General features: G+C 36.1%; 3 protein-coding genes across 37 annotated transcripts in view; 2 read left to right on the top strand and 1 right to left on the bottom strand.

The window, feature by feature from the left end:
* LOC105222711 (28S ribosomal protein S9, mitochondrial) overlaps nt 1–761 on the top strand; it is a 45,915-nt gene extending 45,154 nt beyond the window's left edge. Inside the window, exons 7-8 of the mRNA XM_011200146.3 lie at nt 325–487; nt 547–761. Of these exons, the coding sequence (XP_011198448.2) occupies nt 325–487; nt 547–638 (255 nt within the window). The 3' untranslated portion in view covers nt 639–761. The remainder of the gene's footprint in view (nt 1–324; nt 488–546) is intronic.
* On the bottom strand, nt 651–2,925 carry LOC105222712 (probable arginine--tRNA ligase, mitochondrial). Its single transcript, XM_011200147.4, has 4 exons — nt 2,687–2,925; nt 1,451–2,591; nt 1,005–1,374; nt 651–938 (listed from the first exon to the last, which is right to left on the bottom strand). Exons 1-4 carry the CDS (start codon nt 2,720–2,722, stop codon nt 785–787), a joined length of 1,701 nt encoding a protein of 566 aa, XP_011198449.2. The 5' UTR covers nt 2,723–2,925; the 3' UTR covers nt 651–784.
* Nucleotides 2,926–3,217: 292 nt separating this feature from the next.
* Nucleotides 3,218–20,826, top strand: part of LOC105222708 (phosphatidylinositol-binding clathrin assembly protein LAP) — a 53,962-nt gene continuing 36,353 nt past the window's right edge. For 25 of the 35 annotated variants that reach the window (XM_049448860.1, XM_049448858.1, XM_049448853.1 and 22 more), the window contains exons 1-2: nt 3,219–3,358; nt 5,795–6,122. In XM_049448860.1, the coding sequence (XP_049304817.1) occupies nt 5,987–6,122 (136 nt within the window). In that variant the 5' untranslated portion in view covers nt 3,219–3,358; nt 5,795–5,986. Of the gene's footprint in view, nt 3,426–3,507; nt 3,647–5,131; nt 5,272–5,655; nt 6,123–20,826 lie in introns of those variants that run through there. The other 10 variants (XM_049448851.1, XM_049448845.1, XM_049448828.1 and 7 more) reach the window with 6 other exon arrangements.

Here is a 20,826-nt window from a genome sequence, read left to right as displayed (position 1 = left end):
TGCACATACCTCACTTCTTCACGCAAGGAGCCCAAAACTCTCTCTTGCTAGATCTGCGCCGACCATATTTGTCAACTGGACGAAGGGATTCAAACAAGCATTTATTTTCGGCTTCGGCTACGAAACTTTCCATCGGCAGACTTCTAACAGAATACGTAAAGTTCTTGCTTACTCGTGGGATCTCTACTTTAAATTTTTTTTTTGTATTGGTAAAATTAGTAGATTTAGTATTTTACAACATTTATTTCTCCTTGTTTATATAACAGATAGTATCTCTATCAATTTGAAAACAAATATATAATAAATGTACTCTATCTTTTTCAGGTTCTTTTCCCGCTTATTTTTGCCGAAATGCTTGGAAAAGTTGATATCGAGGCCAACGTGGAAGGTGGTGGGCCCTCTGGTCAGGCGGGTGCCATTCGATGGGGCATAGCAATGAGTTTGCGCAGCTTCGTGGATCAAGAAATGGTGGAGTCGATGCGGTTAGGTATGTAGACCTATTGACTTATTTATATAATTCGTTCTCTTACAATCCTTTTGTTGCAGCCGGTCTCTTGCAGCGTGACTATCGCCGTCGTGAACGTAAGAAGTATGGACAGGAAGGTGCGCGTCGCAAATACACATGGAAGAAGCGTTAAAAATGCGCTACATTTAAAGTGTATTTAAATATTAAATAAAATCTATATTTGAAAACACATTTGTAAGAACAATTAGTACAATAAAAATTAATTTGCTTATACACACAGAATGAAAAAAAAAATTATTTTGCTAAACTTAACGAAAACTACATTTGCTCCAGTGGACGCAATCCCAGTATACGCATGCCTGTATTTAGGTTACGTTTAGCGGCGTTGAAGAGGAGCAAGCGGTTTTGTTGTTTACTAAGGCTTTCCTCATTTTTGACATTTAGGCGTTTCAAAGCTCGACTAGTTGAGTTGCTGAAATTGTTTTAAAAAAAATATATATATTCAACGTTATTTAAATAGCACCGCTTAAATTGTTACCAAAGTGTGAATAGGTGGTTCACCAGTACGCATGCTTCTAGCTGTTGTTTCGACATCCACACAGCTTGGTCAAATCTAGCTATTTCATGTAATAGGTTTTGCGCTTCAGGCTCCGATAACTGCGCTACATCCACCTTACAGTTGGAGGTATCAACATGTTTTAAATTCTGTAACAGGCTATGTAGCCGGCAATGTGTGTATTGCAGTTTGATTCCCGTGTCGCCATTCACTTGTAATGCCTTTTTCCAATCGAAGTCATAGTCACGTTGTCGACGTTGTTTCAGATCATTTGTGATTACCGCAGTCACGCCCAGTATATCGGCAACAGTTTTATAATCACTGGATGAACTGGACAATTCCACTTTAGTTGCTGCCAGTTTGCAAATAAAAGATGAAGTAAGAGAAATTAGTATTAAGTTTAGGGAGTGGATATATTTTGAACTTACTAGCACTTTGCAATTGCTTTTCAAGCATTAAATCACGCGCTTCATTCAGTACGTCACGCAAGAACACTACTTTGCCGCTACGCGTGCTCATACCGTGTATTCGTCCGAATTTTACATGGACCATACGATCTAACGGTATGTCGGTTGTCAGAGCGGCTGTCGTTTTAAAAAGCGCATTAAAATGATCCGCTTGTCCATTTTCCACCACATAATACATTCGTTCAAAGTTGTAACGCCGAAACCGATCCAGCACAGCTGCTATATCCCGAGTTAAATATAAACTGGAGCCATCACTTTTCACTACCGGAATACGTCTTCCATCCACTTCCACTACTTTTCTTCCATCCTTTTCGTTTAGCAAAAGTGCATTTTCTTGCAAGCGCTCTAAAACATCTCCGATTTCTCGTTGCGAGTACTGCGATTCCCAATCATATTGATCGAAGCGTACTCCCAACCGCGCATAAACCATCTCTAGTTCAGTTACAGTGTGTTTACGATATTCCTGCCACTGCCGCGCCAATTCGTCGTCAGTTCCAGTTTCTAGCTTTGTAAAACATTCTCTTGCTTTCTCCGTTATACTGGGTTCTGTTTTAGCTAAAGTGTTGGCAGCAACGTACGCGGAATATAGGGTTTCGATTGGTTTCGCACGCATCTGCTCATTTGTTATTCCAAGCATTTGAACGCCTAAATGGAGCATACCAAACTGCGTACCCCAATCGCCAAGATAGTTGATGCGTGTTACTCGATAACCCAAATGCTGGTGTAAATTAGAAAGCACATTTCCAATGATTGTCGAACGTAAGTGACCGACATGGAACGGCTTGGCTATGTTGGGAGAACTAAAATCGAATACCACATGAGATTCTAATCGTGGCGCAGGTTTATCATTCTCCTGTAGCAACGACTCTGCAAATGACTGCATTTGTAGTTGAAATTCCACACGAGCAGAAATTTTACCACTAGCTGGTAATAGGTTCACAGTTTTAATTAAGGATTTGTCATATTGTAAGTTTGGTATTATTTGAAGTAACTCATTGCTTATGTCACTGGGTGGTGGAGTCCATTGTAGTATTGCAGATCGTTTTGCCGGTACCTCCAACTCATGATATACATTATGAGATACTTGTGTTGCCTGTGAAATCTGAAAGCAGAATTTACCATTAGGCGATATTTTACATAATGTTTTTATGACTCTTTCAAAATTATTTGAATTTTTTAATTAATAACAATAATTACTTTTTCACAGATAGCACTGCGAATTCGTGCGCTCATTTTGACAACCCATATTCGAGTTCTTATCAATTCGAAGAAAAACACAGCTGGTGGTCAGAGTTTCAGGTTCGTGAAATTTTAATGTAATTACATCTATTGATGTATCAATAAATTTTAATATTACATTACTCTATGATATACTTGTATTTGTGTTGCATTCCTTAAAACGTGTTTTCTAAATTAAATTAGTTGTATTGCTAAATGAAACATATTATTAAAGTAAAAGTAAGTCTACGGACTTAACTGAGAATAATCGGGTGGCAATACCTACAATTATAAATGTCAAATGAAACAAAATCCAATTGGAAGTGGCAGCAGCAGCGTAAGCAGAGGAATCAAAATCGACGTCCAGAAAGTTTTTTCTCCCAAACGATTGACACGAATCACACATACACGGCTAAAAGAAATAGTGGAGAGGTGTTGGAACTCAAATTGGAAAAATCGAAAGAATAAAATTTAAACTCATACAGAATTGTGTAGATTAAACTTTATTTGCTTTCAAAGTCGTAGCTAAATAGCAATTCTGAAAGAAAATATTGCATGAATTGAGTGAAAGAAATTTGTTGGTGCAAATTAAATAAATATATAAAGCGCTGTGCAAAAGCCGAAACCAGTTGGTTGGAAAAAGATAAAAAAGTGAGTGTCAATGTGGATTAACAATCAGTAAAAGAAAGAATGTAGAAACGACGTTGAAAAAATAAATGTATGTACATATATCGACAGATATGAATGTAGTGGCAAGAAAATTGTTGTGCAAATAAAAATTGAAGAATAATAATTTTAATGGCCTTAGGTCGTTTGAGTATTCGGTGCTTCATCTTCGCTGGTAACAAATAAGGTCTAAAGAGCAGACAAATGCGTGTTGTACGTGGCTGTGGCTATATCGAATTGTGGCCAACCAAAAGCTCTACATCTACTTAGCTAGTGGGTATTACAATATATGGTACTTCTTCGCTTAAATATGTTCTGCAATAATGGGTATTCTGCCTTGTTGGCAGTTTTTGTGCCATGAACTTTTAATTACCGTCATTCTTAAAAAAGTTAAAAATGTACTACATTTGAAGTTATCTTTTGGAAATTGCGAACTAGCACAGGTGCAGCTGCAGCTGACAGGCATTGATTTTTGTGGCGCCACTGCCAACGTCGGCGTCAAGTTTGACGCTTTCAACAACGTCAACGTAGCGCTTTGAACTGCGCCAGTTATTCACGCGCCTTGTAGTAAAGTCATTGTGAAAGTATTCTCGAAGACTATGTTGAGGGTGGTTAATTTGAAAAATTTTGGAGGGAGGAACCTACTATTTTGATAAAGTAGTAGTTGGTAGCTAAATATGTGGTTGTACGAATTTAGTCAGATGTGAAGATTTTATTTCTATTCAAGGATGATACATATGTATGTATGTACATACATATAACTGCGCTGTATGTTGACTGTATGCTGGTACATTATATCTTAAATGTAGGGGCGGTTTTGTTCTTTGTACGGGGCGTCAGTATGTCCGACGCTCTAGATTATCGATTTCGTTGGCATACATTAGGCAAGCTGTGGAAACATAAAAATTGGTGCTTTACATATTTCTTTTCATTAAATTTTGCTATCATAATTGTCAGAAATCTCCAAACCCACAAACCACTTTTTGCATTTCGATATGAGACTACAGGTACGTTTCAGAAGCAAATTGTACTCTTTTTCTGCCCGCTTCTCATACGGTAAATGATTTAATTTTTGAATGTTGATGTTGTACATATAATTGAAATATTGTATATTTAGTTTATGTAGAGAGCTAAGCTTATATTTTGTTACCCCAACAAAAAAAGAGGAATATAACTTCTTTTAGGAAAATTTTAAATTTAAGTATCTTGTTCACATAAACACAGTCACATATGGACAGAAAAATAGCAGCCTTTTCAAATAAATTATTCGAATCGAATTGTAGTTTTGTCAAATAATAGTATTGTTGTCAAATAATAGTATCGCAATAATTTCCTAAGTGAGTATAAGTCTTGACTTCCGCAACATATAACTGTAAGCTGATCCCGTTAAAGGATAATGATTTGTTATGATGAAAAGGACGTCAACACTTTAACGACACTTTAAACGTTTCAAATGTGTATGTATGTATGTGTGTATGTATGTCTAAACCAAAATCAGCAATCGAAAACTAAAAATTTTTTTTTTAAAGATCTATTGGAAAATATTGTTAATTTATTTTTACTTATTCCTCATTTTTTGCTATGCTAATGACAAATTCTATTTGTTTTCGTTTTATTACATGCTCAAAGTGTACTATTTCTCTGCCCGTGACTGTATCTGTATGTAGGTACTATAACGCCCCTTTAAAATATTTAACTATCGTGCAGATAAGAATTTATTAAAACGGTCTCAACTTACATACATATATACAGCCATTTGTACGTATTTGTACGCCTTTTTCAAATATTGCTAGTTGCAATCAGCGAAGGAAGCGTAAACGCCGAAATCGGATCACAAATTTTAAATTATAAACATTTTAGTAGAGTATTTTTATATGCTCAGTTCTTACAAGTTTTTTGTAAGCGCTTGGAAATGTGTTATGAAAAAATAAAAATGCATTATTTGTTACCATAAAAAAAAATTAAACTATATTAAATAAGTGCTGAAACGTGTTTGTAATTTAATTACTTATTTAGTAACATGTTTATCTAAAGTGAACCAGACCTGTTTAAAAAAGATCAATTATTACATATTTTCATTTAAATCATTCATGAATAAATAAATAAATAAATAAAATAAATAAATAAATAAAGTTTTGTAAAAGCATACAAATATATATTTTTGTCATTATTTTCATAAAGAAAATTAGTGGTCGAAAATATAAAATGAAATCAAAGAAAAGTAATACTCAACTATTTCGATAACCTAAAATCACATAATTTTTTTAATAACATAACTACAGATTTACTCAAAAATCGCGCTATAAATAAAAAATTAATTGTCACTCAACACTCAATAAGTTCAACCTCAAAATAAATCAAACCATTTGAGCTCAATTTAATTCAATTCTCATCTTCGTCACTAAATCTATACTCTAATAGGGCGAAAAGTGATAAATAAAAATTGTAAAAAAGGAAATAACGGAACTTTAAGCAAACAGTAATAATAGTTGTCAATCAGTGAGCATAAACACCATAACGATTCCAGCGCTGATATCAAGTCCAACTTCAGCTCAGAACATCTGCTAAGATAGCACCAGCAAAGCGCACAGCAAATTAAAAAGCGGCAGCATCATGACTATGGCAGGGCAGACCATCAACGATCGGCTCTTGGCAGCGCGGCATAGCTTGGCCGGTCAAGGCCTGGCTAAGTCAGTGTGCAAGGCCACCACAGAGGAATGCATCGGGCCCAAGAAGAAACATTTGGATTGTAAGTACATATGTATATACATAATTACTCCTTCATATAAAATTGTCGTAGTATATAAAAACTAAAATGAAACATAAGTATGTATGTATACCTAAGTGTGTATGTATGTATAAATATTCATAAATTTGTATGTGCGGCCAAAAGTATAAGCATGCACAATCACATGTTGCTGCAGCTCAATCTGGTAACTGTAAATATGTAAGCAATTCGTATGCATATTTGTATTTTCGTTTTTAATGTTCGTTTGGATTGGTATGCAGGTTCGATATACATACATATGTATCTCAATACACTTTGTATGTGGACATTCGTGCATACAGGTGTATGTATGTCTGTACATATGTACATCTGATGGAGTGTTTTGGCATGAATCATTCACATTCAACAGTTTTATCGTTGCTGTTGCTAGTTTGTTTTTATACCCTGAACAGGGTATATTAAGTTTGTCACGAAGTTTGTAACTCCCAGAAAGAAGCATCGGAGACCCTATAAAGTATATATATGTATAAATGATCAGTTTGTTGAGCTGAGTCATTTAGCCATGTCCGTCTGTCCGTCCGTCTGTCTGTCTGTATATATGCAAACTAGTCCCTCAGTTTTTAAGATATCGTTTTTTTTTTTGCAAACGGAATCAAGTTCTTGTATGGAAAACTTTTGCATTTGACAATGTATCTTCACAAAAGTTGGCACAGGGTACTTTCTAAAGCAACAATGTAATCTTCAAAGAAATTGTTCAGATTGGCATATAGCATATAGCTGTCATACAAATCGAACGATCGGAATCAAGGGCTTGTATGGAAAACTTTCGCATTTGACGTGGTATCTTTACGAAATTTGACATGGATTACTGCTTAAGGTAATAATATAATCTCCGAAAAAATTGTTCAGATCGGATTACTATAGCATATAGGTAGCTTCCATACTAAAAGAAACGCACCTATGAATGGTACATTAGCTTCGGTGCAACCGAAGTTAACGTTTTTTCAAGTTGTTGTCTGCTAAAAAAAATTTTCTGTATGTTGCAGCAGCGATATCGGTTAAAAGTGTTGTGCTGGTGTCGCTTCTTGTTCAATGCATCTTGCCAACCACACGTTTTACAGCCATTTATTGTGTGGCGCGAACGCATTCTATTTTAATTTAATATCAATAATTCTATTTGGAGGTATATGAAAATATGGAAATGCATTAGGTGGAAAGAGATCACATAGGAAGCAGATGTAGTAACGTATATTTTAAAAATAATAAAATTATTAAAAAATGTATTTGCTGCGTTGGTTGTCAGTATTCTGAAAGCAGGTCTACATACACACACTCTACAATTTCTCAATGCCATCGGTAACCTAATTAGTGCAAATTTGGGAGGATATAACCCAAATTACTGAGGGACTGCCTACCAAATAGTGCCATCTCAGAGTACCACCGAATTTTCTGAATATGATTTACTTTTGTCTTTGAGATCTACATATGTCTACTCTCAAAATATACTTTATTGTCAAGCTTTAAACTCAGTCATCTACAGGGTTTTCCAACAAGTGTGATATGATTTCTTAAAAATAAAAATAAACTAATTGTTAAGGAAATTCAAATATTTTTTCTTTATTGTAAATTACAAGCGATAAATTTAAGTTCTGAACATTACATAACTCAAATTGTCCACGCGACTTTTTTCGTAGGAAAAAATTCGATTAACCTAAATTTCGAGTACTTTTCCACGAAATCAAGTCGTATATCATAAATATTTAATAAAATTCAACATTGGCTTTTAAAACTTGAAGAGAATCGGGTTTATTGCTAAAGACGAATGAAAATAAAATCCTGGGATTATAACAACGTTTACAACAAATATATAAAGCATGGCGTCACCCAAATCATGGTATGGTGACTGCTCCCATTTTGGAGTGTGTCCAATGCGCTAGATTCAAAATATAATATGAAGTAATGTTACCAAATGCTTTTTATGTGCCATTGATATAAGCGCTGACTTGCTGAAACTCATGACTTCAATCCCCTTAGAACCATTATTAGAAAAAATTTCGACAGCAAACGAGCCATTCCGAGAGATTTGAAAAGTACTTTGGAAGGAACCGCATTTAAACCATCTGGGTTCTCATACACTATTATCTGTAAGTGAATGCTCTGTTAAAAAATCGAGACTGTTCGGTGAAATATTACATTATTTTGTAATGATTCTCAAGACGTTTAGTTAAATATTTAAAACACTCTTGTCTTGTCAGCCTCAAAATCCAACGAAGAATAACCCTTGTTGTTGTAGCGGCAGAATTCTGCCGAGTTGGCAGTCCTTGGCCGGATAAAAATCTGGATCCGTTCCGGTTACGTAGCCCCGACTGTCGTGGGAACGGCAGAATAACTCTTGCCAATAGGTGCCACTTCGGACTGAGTAGGCAATTGAGAAGTAAAGTTCTCTATCGACGAACAAAGATCAAACTCTACAACCCACTCACCATCCCTGTTCTGCTGTATGGTGCAGAGGCGTGGACGATGACAACTTCTGATGAGTCGACGCTACGTGTTTTCTTGAGAAAGGTTCTGCGGAAGATTTATGGTTCTTTCCGCATTGGCAACGGCGAATACCACAGTCGATAGAACGATGAACTGTACGAGATATACGACGACATTGACATAGTTCAGCGAATTAAGAGACAGTGGCTACGTTGGCTAAGTCATGTCGTCCGAATGGATAAAAACACTCCAGCTCTAAGAGTATTCGACGCAGTACCAGCCGGGGGGAGCAAAGGAAGAGGAAGACCTCCACTCCGTTGGAAAGACCAGGTGGAGAAGGACATGGCTGCATTTGGAATGTCCATTTGGCGCTAAACAGCGAAAAGCAAAAACGATTAGCGCCCTGTTGTAAACTGGGCTATAACCGCTTAAGCGGTATCTACGCCAATAAAGAAGAAGTTTTTTTAGCTTACGTAAAAACTTGTTCAAAAACTAAAAAAGAAAACATTTCTGTAACTCGAAAATTAACGATTCGTTTTGTTCATTCGGTCAGTTCATAACAGCACCAGCGCAAATTAAGTCCGTTAACATTTTTTTAAATAACATTACTACACTTTAGTTATTAAGTTCAAGTTGATGTTTTGGTTCAAGGTCAATTAGGCGCGCTTTGCTGTGTAAACCTCAGTTATGCTCTCTAATGGCAGACTGTGCCCCAATTTATAATAAAAGTAAAAACAAATACATACATATGTAAATGTATGTGACGAGCTTTCCATTTCTAAGCGGTGCAAAGCAATTTCATTTGGTTAAATAACTCAACTTAAATTCCTAATGGGTTCTATCAGATATGCGACGCACTGTCAAGCATTAGCAAAAATGTCATAAAAAACAATAGTGGAAGCAAAACAAGAAATAAAGTGAAAAGAAGCGCGCTGTAAAATTGCCACTTGAACGCATTGTGTTGTTGTGCTTATTTTCACTTTTCAAATCTCTTTATTATGCGTGTGAATGCCTTATCGCGAGGTATGTGTGTATGTATGTACATATGGACCCAATCGTTTCGTGTGCAGTGCCTGCTGTTGTCACTGATGTTGCTGTTATTGCTTCATCCATGCGACAGCTGCTGTTTGCTTGCTCCGAGACGTTTGTGGCAATACACGCTAAACTTCAACCGAATGCAATGGAATCAAAATTCGACATACCTACGTACATATGTACAGGTATACACAGTGGCTCCCAAAACAATTTTGATTTTATAATTTATAAAATAAATATTTATATTTATTTTAATTTTTTGGCATATAAGTAATTTAATAAAATCAGTACTAAAATATTTATTAATGCATTTGTTTCTCAAAAATAGTGTAATGCAAAAAACTTGTGTGATCCTCCGTCACCGCACCCAATTGCATTAGAAGTTGAGTGAGGTGCTGGCATTTATACTACTGCTATTGTAGTTCTTCCTTTTGACATTGGTGCTGGGGGGTGTGGAATATGCTTACACGTGAAAGAGAGAAAGCTCACTCTCTGTTTATCTTATTTACTGAGAGAAAACATATATTCTTATTTGGCAATATGTTAAAGTAGCTTACATCAGTTTAAGCTAAGGTATGTAGGAGTAGTATTATCCTTGTGAAGAATCAGCATAGTCTTCTTTTTTATTATGTCGTAATTTGAAGTTTCTTATTTCAGGGCGTGCAACGCTTTCTTTTTTCTTTTGGAAAAATGCTTTTATTTCGGTTCTAAAGTTAAAAAGTTATAAGTTACTGTCAAGCATGGCTTAACATCTACGAGGCATTGATTCCATTCAACTTTTGCCGATGTCCATGTTTCCATAATTTCAGTAAATTTGTAATATGGCATGTGCTTTAACTAGTCTCTGCGCCCATCGATTTTACAAGTAGGATCAACACCTCGCTGCGATATAGTAGTCCAAATCATTTTACAGCCGCTACCATGTTTTTAAGTTGGCCTTGCTTCGAGGCCTGCGGACATAAGTTTTCCTATATGAAGAAACCCTTTTTATCTTACTTTCATCAGAAAATAATACTCTTTTCAACTTTTTTGTTGTCCAGTGGCGGTAGTCCTTTGCAAACTTTAAGCGTGTCCTTCGATTGCGTTCAGAGAGTGATAACCTCTTCCTTGAAAGTCTGCCAAGAGGTCCTGCCGCGCGTCATAATTTTTTACGGTATCTACAAATGATGCATTTGGATTTTCTCTAAAAACCGAAACTCAAATTTGATATGTTGTCTTGTAGGTTTCCTTTTATGACACGCGGATAATTAACTCGTCCTCCCGAATAGTCGATTTCTGATCTCTTTTCTCTTTAAACTTGTTTTATCGTTATTAATACCTAACTGCATTAAAATTCATACGTTTGCAGATATTTAGAGTCTTTGCAATGTATTCGTAAGATTTCCCATCCTTGTGCATCTGTAAAATGACAGCCCTAATTTCTACATCACAAGTTGCACTAACCCATTTTTTTCACTAAATTATTTACTTCCTTAATAGAAACATGTTTTAATGAATATATAATTACCTGGACGCGACTAATTTATGAGAAATCTTAAGAATTCAATATGAGTTGGTAATTACCACCGTTTTACTCACTTTTGCATAAAATACTTCAACTGTTTCGGAATAATGAGGTTTTATCAAGATTGTTTTACATCTAAATCTGACCATACTTTCATAAAAGAGAATTGAAAATAAAATTTTATTTTTATCCTTAAAATTTGTACAGAAATGGTCGTTTAATTTAAAGGATATCTGGATGCCCCTTAATGTCTCTTTTTTAATTCAAAAATTTTATTCTTATTAATTTTATTATTTTTTAATTTTGATTCCCTAGTAGTCCCAAAGGTTTATTGATTACAGTGCTCCATTGTGCTCCTAAATTGTCATCGTTCACTTTCATAAATGTCGATAGTTTCATTTCATCCCCATTGTCTCCATTTTTCATTCAAAGTGTTGCCAGTTTTCAATTCCGATGACACTGCAAAATAAGTGTGTGCGTGTACAAATTTCTAACAATACCCTGCACGAAAATTCACTGACTGAACACGGAAGCTTTTTTGTACACCCTTCCTAACTCTTCCTAACTATTTCATTCAGAAAGAAGATACTTTATTGTAATTTATATTCTAATAACTTTTTAAATTTTCTCACGAGTTTCAATTAGTTAAGTCAATCAAGACATAATATTACTAATGTTTTTTGCTGTTTAAAGTAGTTGTTGTTTTAAGGTAGAAACAGCGGAGAATTTCCAGTTAGATCCGGGTCCGTTCCGGTTACGTACACACGACCCTTTGTAAATATTCAAAGTACTCAATTTAGTTGAAACAATTAGTTTAAGATGTCGTTCTTGCTTTTGAAAATTACATGGGAAACAAAATGGATCACGACTTAACTTTGTATATTGAGTCCTACATTTAATGTAGAGTGTAATATATCTATGTGTAAAAGAAAAAGGCAGATCTAGCAGCTACAGTCACTTGTAGCAATACAAAAACACAATTAATTTACTCCCTTCACAACAGACGGTATTTCTCGCAGGGGATTGCTCTGTTTCTTATATGTCTACATACTATACTACATACTTTTGGTACATAAAAATTTTATTGTGTGGCGCCCCTGGCTTCCTTTTATAATTTTTCAATTTCGCATTTTCGTTTTGCTCGCTCAAAATCCTTAAAGTATACAGTTATAATTTGAAATTTGTGCTGGAGCTTTCATTGTCATTGCTTTTCATTAAGCTCTTTTATCGAATTGTTTGAGCGGCCACATACAGTTTTTGTATAAAACGATTACTGAAGTAGTTTAAAAATAAATTTGTTTGTCTTGGACTAGATATCGAAGTAGAAGTGGGTCATTGCCCCACTCACAAAATGCAAATCAGGATGATTCGGAAGGGTTTCATTGAAGGCGGTGTAAAATATGAAAAATGGGCGTGGCACTGCCCACTTTTAGGTGAAATCTGATATCTTAAGAACTGCCGGACCAGTATTTACCAAAATTTGCTGCTTAATATTATACGACATTTTTATGGAATGGAACTTGAACTATAACCATTTCCCATTTATCACATATTTAAATTCCTTAGGATGCTTTCAGTCTATAGAATATAAATTAAGCATCAATGAATTTATCGAAATAAAAAATTTCACAAAAGCGCCTTTAAAGCCTCATGTCTAAAAATTGTCGAATTTAGACTGAAAATGTTCAAGCCACCAGATACCACATTTGCGGACTACAATATCCATTGCTGACTTTTTTCCGAAAATATCGGTTACTGTGTAATCTTTTATTAATAATCACGGACTTAGCCCTTCCTTATTTCTTTGACATTATTATTGCATAGTGTTTTCATTATGAACATAGAGGCAATATATTCTTCATTTCAATACCTTGATAGTTTCACGTCACGAATTGTCAGTGAACTTTTAATTGTTATTATCACTTTCGAATAGATATAAGTATATTATACATTGTGACAAAAAAGTATTCGGAAATTGTCAATAAATATTTTATTTCTTCTGTCGTCTTCACAGTAATCCCTACTAAATGTAATATACTTATATTAACGATTTAACCATTCAAAAGCACTTTTTGGCATGGTCTTCAGTTTCTTCAGCGAATTTACACAATTCCGGCCGTTTTCGACGGATGTTCTAACGCAAACGCCTCAATACGAGCAAATGGAACTCTTTATTGACCGTCTGACCCTCCGGAACAAATTCATGATGCACCAAACCACGAATATCGAAAAAACAACGATTTTTGAGCGTCTTTGGGGTAATTTTTTTGGTTTCGGTTCGTTTTTTTCCCTCCATTCCGATGACTGTTGACTTGTTTGGAAGTCACACTCATAAACCCATGTCTCATTGGCAATTAAAATGCTCTCCATGAATGTGGAATCAAAATTCCCGAACTCTCTTGTCATCTTTTTAAAACTTACCTGACGATTTTCAAGCACCATATCCTTCGCAAACCGGGTCTTCAACGATCTCTCGACCGTCTTTGAAGGCTTTGTACGCCTCGTAGACTTGTGTTTTTTGATAAAACTGATTCACCGTAAGCCTTTTACAACATTCGCAACGATTCCGCAGACGAAATTTGGTTAAAAATACAAAATTTGAGTTTTCACTTATTTCCATTAAAAAAAATACATTCATAACTTTTTTAAATTTAATTTTTGTGCCTTAATACCTAAATGGTCTAGCAAGAAGAAATCCAATATTTTTCCGTTTTTCTCTCAATCTTAAGGTATGACAAAACTTTTTCTTTGTTTCTTAGTTTATTTACTTTCTTTCTTGTGTCTATTTTTTCCAAAATATATACTTACATATGTATGCATATATGTATATATACATACATATATATGTATAGGACTATTTTATTGGGGTCACTGTCTTCTTAATTTATTTAGATTTCCATAATGTTGGCTTCCTTGCTGAAACAGTATCTATCTTTTAGTGTTTAGATGAGTTGCGAACGTACGCACATGCAGACATACATACTCACGTTTGTCACACAAATTTATTCAATTTGAATTTCCATTCGCTTCTTGTAACTGCTTTTGTATGTCCGCAGCTCGATTTTCTGTTTCTGATATTTGCTAAAATTTGCATTTAACTTTGCGTTGTTAATCACCGACAAATCTACGTCACATAACGAGCTTTACAACAACTGTCAATATGGTTTTCTATATTTCAACGCTAGCGCCTGCGCCCCTCATAACGTAAACATGCTCCGCTAATATATTCCATGCGCTCATTATGCCATTTGGCGTGACTCACAAACGTTCCAAGTTGTGCTCTATCACTCTCGGCTCTGCCTCGCTGTCGCCAAGCTTCAATAAGCTGCAGTCGTTGCCAACAGTTTGCGCTGAAGTAAAAGTGGGAGGGGGCAATAGTCGCGGTTGCGTCGCTGCTGAGGCATTGTTTGCAACAAAATGTACGATTTTTCTTATCATTTATTTGTTCGCTTTTGTTTGCTTGCTATTTGTGCTTTCTTACGCTAGTTGCTCTTATTGTTTCGCTTTTATTGATTTTATGTATGAGATTTTCATTTCTTACGAGGCAAAAGTGTTTATCTATTGCTATTTATAACGTTTCCTGCATTTTTGACAGCTATGGCACTTCCGCTGACGCCTCGGTTATTTTTTGAAGGGCTTCCGATAAATATCGGTTGTATGAGATGCTGACGAAATTTTTATTATTTTTATACTCTTGCAACATGCTACTACAGAGTATAATAGTTTTGTTCACCTAACGCTTGTTTGTATCGCCTAAAACTAGTCGAGTTAGATATAGAGTTATATAGTATAACTATGTACAATATCTACCATAAATGTTTTGAATGACGAGCCAGTTTAAAAGCCGGGTCACTGTCTGTCTGCCCGTCCGGCGTTCATTTGTTCATACAAGCTGTAACTTAAGTAAAAGTCAAGATATCTTGATGAAACTTGGTACCCATGTTCCTTAGTGAGGCGTAATCGGCTAACTGCCACGCCTACAAAGCGCGACTAATCGAAAATCTTATGTTCAGACAATGAACCCGATTTTCGACGGTTTTCGAGCATAAATCGGCCGATACTACTGCAATTTAAAGTTCCATATTCGTACGAAGTTCATCCATTCTCTATGGCTTGTTAGCAAACACCATAGACTTGACGTAGGCCCACAGGAAATAGTCTAACGGCGTCAAATCGCGCAGCCGAGGCGAGGTTTTCAATAAATCGATTGTGACATTCGCTGTGTGGTTTGTGGCGCCGTCCTGTTGGAACCACATATTGTCCAAGTCCATATCATCCAATTACGGTAGAAGTTCGGCCCAATGACCCCGCCGGCACATAAATCGCACCAAATCGTAATTTTTTCGGTATGCAATGGTGACTCATGGAGTACGTGTGGATTGTGTCTTACCAATAATGCATATTGTGCTTAGCCAGAAATTAGCCTCATCGCTGAAGATGATTTTTTGATGAAAATCCGCTTTCAAGTTGTTGCTCAGCCCAATTCACCATCATACGACGATTCTGGTGGTCAAGCGGCTTCGGTTCTTGCATCAATTTGGTCTTGTAAGGCCAAGATCTTCTTCTATATCAATGTCATCGGGATACGCCAGCAGTTGTACACTCTTATAGAAGATGGTACCTTCTCTGTTGAGTTCTGCAGCTCGAACTATTTTCTCCAGAAGCAGGTTGAAAAAGTCGCACGATAGGGAATCGCCTTGTCTGAAACCTCGTTTGGTATCGAACGGCTCGGAGAGGTCCTTCCCGATTCTGACGGAGCTTTTCGTGTTGCTCAACGTCAGCTTACGCAGCTGTATTAGTTTTGCGGGGATTCCAAATTCAGACATCCCACAAGATCATTTCGCAAAGTTCGCCACTACTCCGTCCCAGAGATGCCCAACGCTTGAGAACGACGTGTGAGAGACTGATTCGGGTCTCACTCAATTGATTCGTCAACAGCAGCAATATACTCGACACTACGGGCACTTCTTTGCCTCACTGGCACGGTAACACTTTGTTTTGTGCCTGTGGAAATTTTTACTGAAGAGAAATGTCAAAAGAGCGGGGCAAAATATGTCGTCGTTTGCTGTCCCTATTGGTCTACTCCTTATGACAAAGCCTTATATATAAAAGATCAATCCTTTAGTTTTTGAAAAATCGATCTGAAATTTTGCACACGTCCTTTTCTCCGAAAGAAACTACTCATTTGTTGGATCCGCCGATATCGGATCACTATAGCATATGGCTGCCATACAAACCGGTCAGATCAAGTTCTTTAAGAAATCTTTTGTATTATACGTAGTGAAGGGTGCAACCGAAGTTAACGTTTTTCCTGTTAGAAATACAAAATTTATCTATTTTCAGTTTTGTAATAATCATTACTGTATAAATTTCCTTATTAATTTCTTTCCATTTATTTTTAAAGATTATCCCTTCATTTAAAAACTAAAAGGTCACAATTTTCTACGTGATATAAACATTTCAATTAGATAATTTATTGTATTAAAGACAATAGGTGGCAATTACGTGTAGTCATTATAAACAACTTAACGGTGAATGCTTTCTAAGCACGTGCAATTAAGGAAATTACGTTAAAATCAATAAAAATTAAAAGTTATGATAATAATGAAGTTAAGTGACGTATTTGAGCGACATGGTGTGGCACGTCGCTTTTGCACGATGAAATCTAAAATTATAATGACTTTTGGTAAGCGTTAAAGCAATGCCACATACCTTCCATTCACAACATTATTTCTGAATCAGTAAAAAGTTTGTTTTTATATTGTAAGTACAATAAGTATTTATTTTCACCAGATAAATGTATTATCTCGTACTCGTAGCATATCGTAGAAGATGTTTACCGTCAAAACTTGTATTTTTTTTTACCAAGTCTGAAAGCTCGAGGTCGTAGAAAATCGGGCAGTGGAATCAAAGACCGGTTGGATACAATACAGTGGCGCTTCTCGTTTGCTAGAGACCGTCAAAAAAGGGCTTGACGAGTTTCATAGCAGTTCCATATCTGCCCAGATGCCAGACGCTACCACGGAGGATTAGGTGATAAAAGTATTCAAGGTACGCGAGGTAGTTGAAATCTCAAATAACTGAATCATATTTTGTATGAAATATTGGGCATGATGCGAAGTAGGTGAATACCGTATCAGCGTACGGAGGAAGGTATGACTACGGTCTTCTAGGTGCGATTACTTGTACATGGAAGGCAACAAATTTGAGTCCACGGAGGCCTGATTTGAAAAATAAAAAAATTTTAACTTTATTTCAAGTGTATCGAACAGAAAGGTGACTTTGTTTTGAAATAAATCGCAGTTTTTTTGCTTGTCAATTGTAAATTAAGTAATTATTAAACCGGCCTACACCTTTAATAAGCATTTAAAATAAGTAAATTGATGATCTATCGATTTGTACAGGCACATCTATATATATGTATGTACATACTATAAAATATCTGCACTGATTTATGTAAATATGTTCACGAAGTTACAAATACCGCATTCAGTATTACTTAATTCATCGGACAGCCCAGTGGAAGCACTTACATTTAATTAAGTCGGCGCTCATTAAAGTATAAACGTCAGAACAAACATTTAGCGTCATTATGGTAATGAGCAGCGCCCCTTTAAAGACAAATCAGCGTAGACTGCACGTTGACAACAGCGTCGGGAGTTTAAGTAATGAAAATTTTATTTTTATTTTTTACTTGTTTTATTTATACTTGTATTATAGGCAAAGGCCCAGTAGGAATGAGAACGCTTAGTGATTTTGTAAATTTAAATAGATATTCTATCTATTCAATATTTAGGGTGAACTTAATTTTATTTCAATGAGATATAATTCATTTTCAGTTATTGGAATTTCTTTAATAATAATTCAAGGGTATTTCCAAAATTTAGAACTCAGTCGAAATTTTTTTCTAATTATTATATAATTTAATTAATTCTTGCCTTTTGTTTAAATATTGCCATTCTCCTGGTTCGCTATTTTCAAAGGCATCGATGCTTACCATACATATATACAGTCAAGGCCAGAGAAATAATACATTTTAAGTGGCATCGTCGAAGCTAACTCTCCACTAACTTCTGACACTTATTTTGTGGAATTGCGTACCATTCCTCCTCTGTCTCAGTCCATTTTTGAATTTTATCTGAGCAATATATACAATATCTTAATATCGCTCCATACATTTTCAAAGGTGTTTGCATCGGGACTTTGCGCTGGCCGATTCACAGGCTTCGATTCGATCGCGAATGGTTTCATAGTACTTTTGAGATTTTAAAATTGATCCATTCTGCCATCTATCGGCAAGGGTCCAACGCCGGTTTTTGTAGTGGATCTGAAGTTTTATGCCAGATAGCTGAGCGGTAGACAATTGGTTTGTCATCGGATCCAATACTAGTCACCTTTGTTTCATAGCTTAAAAGTACTATTTTACAAAATTTGTTGTCTTTTCTAATGTTCTCCAACAAAGTTCAGTGGGGCTCTTATGTTTTTTTTTTTGGCCAGCAATGGTTTTATTCGACTCATTTGTCCAAACTACTGAGCATAATTGAGCCGCCTTCATACAAGTCTAATGGTTACGCTAAATCCAAATTCTTCAATTATTTCAGCCATAATTTCTCCAGAAGTTTTAAAACGACCAACCTTGCTTTTTCAGATGTTGGGTTTGTCAGTATGTTCCGTTGTTTTTTTATGTATCAGCAAATTAGAATCACTTTTCATAAAATTTATTTCGTTTTATGGCATTTTCCTCGAATAATTTATAACTTTGGTAGTCCGAGTTGAATTTTTCCCGTTTTTGTGTACATCAGAAATTGTGCTTCTTTTTTCAGAGCACATTGCAAATTTCTACTAATTTTTGAAATATTTAAATATTATTTAGCTAACTGTTAAAATAATGTCTTTTTTCCACGACTGCAAATTAATAATGAACATTTGTATTTTCTTTGATTTTCTTTGTTTTACATTTTTTATTAGCGATCTTGATCGGCGGCAACAAATCCCTCCGTTTACATACATATATTTTTGGTATTTCTAATCAACTGTCAAAGTTTTTTAGGTGAGCGGTTCTCACATTTCCAGTGACAGAGGAGTTGGGTATCTCTTTATCTCTGACCAAAAAGTAACCGCATCAGCTTACCGTTATGCGTTGTGGAAGTCAAGACATACGAGGTTTGACAATTAAGTAATGAGACTGATTTTATTGCCGCGCTTGTGGTAAACCTGTGACCTTGAAATTCCCTTTCTCTTGTTCCGGCATCCCTCCCCTCTCCATTATTATATGTACCATGCGCCAGATTGGGCGAAATTGGATCCTTCATCATAACAACGCGCCGTGCCACACCGCCCTCAGCGTGTCCCAGTATTTGGCCTCTAAAGGGATCGCCGTGTTGCAACAGCCGCCTCATTAGCCCGACATGTCACCCTGTGACTTTTTTCCTAAAACAAAATCGGTGGTCAAAGGAACCCATTTTGAGTCGATTACGGACATCCAGGCGGTCGTGACGAGGGTACTCGCGGACATTCCAGTCGAAGCGTTCCAGAAATGTTATGAAGCGCGCTGGAATCGCTGTATAGCTGCCCAAGAAGACTACTTTGAAGGGGATGGCAGAGTTGTAGAATAATTTTCAAATATACGGTTTTTATGGAATCAGTCTCATTACTTAATTGTCATACTTCGTATACTCACGTTGGTAATTATTGTGATGCGCTTACTTAATGAAACTAAAACTTAAATTGAACCATTTATTTTAAAAGTGTGCTATTTCTCTGATCGTGACTGCTTATATGTATATATAGTACATATAGGGTGATTTTTTAAGAGCTTGATAACTTTTTTTAAAAAAAAAACGCATAAAATTTGCAAAATCTCATCGGTTCTTTATTTGAAACGTTAGATTGGTTCATGACATTTACTTTTTGAAGATAATTTCATTTAAATGTTGACCGCGGCTGCGTCTTAGGTGGTCCATTCGGAAAGTCCAATTTTGGGCAACTTTTTCGAGCATTTCGGCCGGAATAGCCCGAATTTCTTCGGAAATGTTGTCTCCCAAAGCTGGAATAGTTGCTGGCTTATTTCTGTAGACTTTAGACTTGACGTAGCCCCACAAAAAATAGTCTAAAGGCGTTAAATCGCATGATCTTGGTGGCCAACTTACGGGTCCATTTCTTGAGATGAATTGTTGTCCGAAGTTTTCCCTCAAAATGGCCATAGAATCGCGAGCTGTGTGGCATGTAGCGCCATCTTGTTGAAACCACATGTCAACCAAGTTCAGTTCTTCCATTTTTGGCAACAAAAAGTTTGTTAGCATCGAACGATAGCGATCGCCATTCACCGTAACGTTGCGTCCAACAGCATCTTTGAAAAAATACGGTCCAATGATTCCACCAGCGTACAAACCACACCAAACAGTGCATTTTTCGGGATGCATGGGCAGTTCTTGAACGGCTTCTGGTTGCTCTTCACCCCAAATGCGGCAATTTTGCTTATTTACGTAGCCATTCAACCAGAAATGAGCCTCATCGCTGAACAAAACACGCGCGCGAAACACATTTCGAACCGAACACTGATTTTGGTAATAAAATTCAATGATTTGCAAGCGTTGCTCGTTAGTAAGTCTATTCATGATGAAATGTCAAAGCATACTGAGCATCTTTCTCTTTGACACCATGTCTGAAATCCCACGTGATCTGTCAAATACTAATGCATGAAAA

This window comes from Bactrocera dorsalis, chromosome 2, assembly GCF_023373825.1.
Source record: "Bactrocera dorsalis isolate Fly_Bdor chromosome 2, ASM2337382v1, whole genome shotgun sequence".
NCBI classification, from domain to species: domain Eukaryota; kingdom Metazoa; phylum Arthropoda; class Insecta; order Diptera; family Tephritidae; genus Bactrocera; species Bactrocera dorsalis.
Note: the sequence above shows the minus strand (reverse complement) of the source record. Positions and strands in the feature narration are given on the sequence as shown.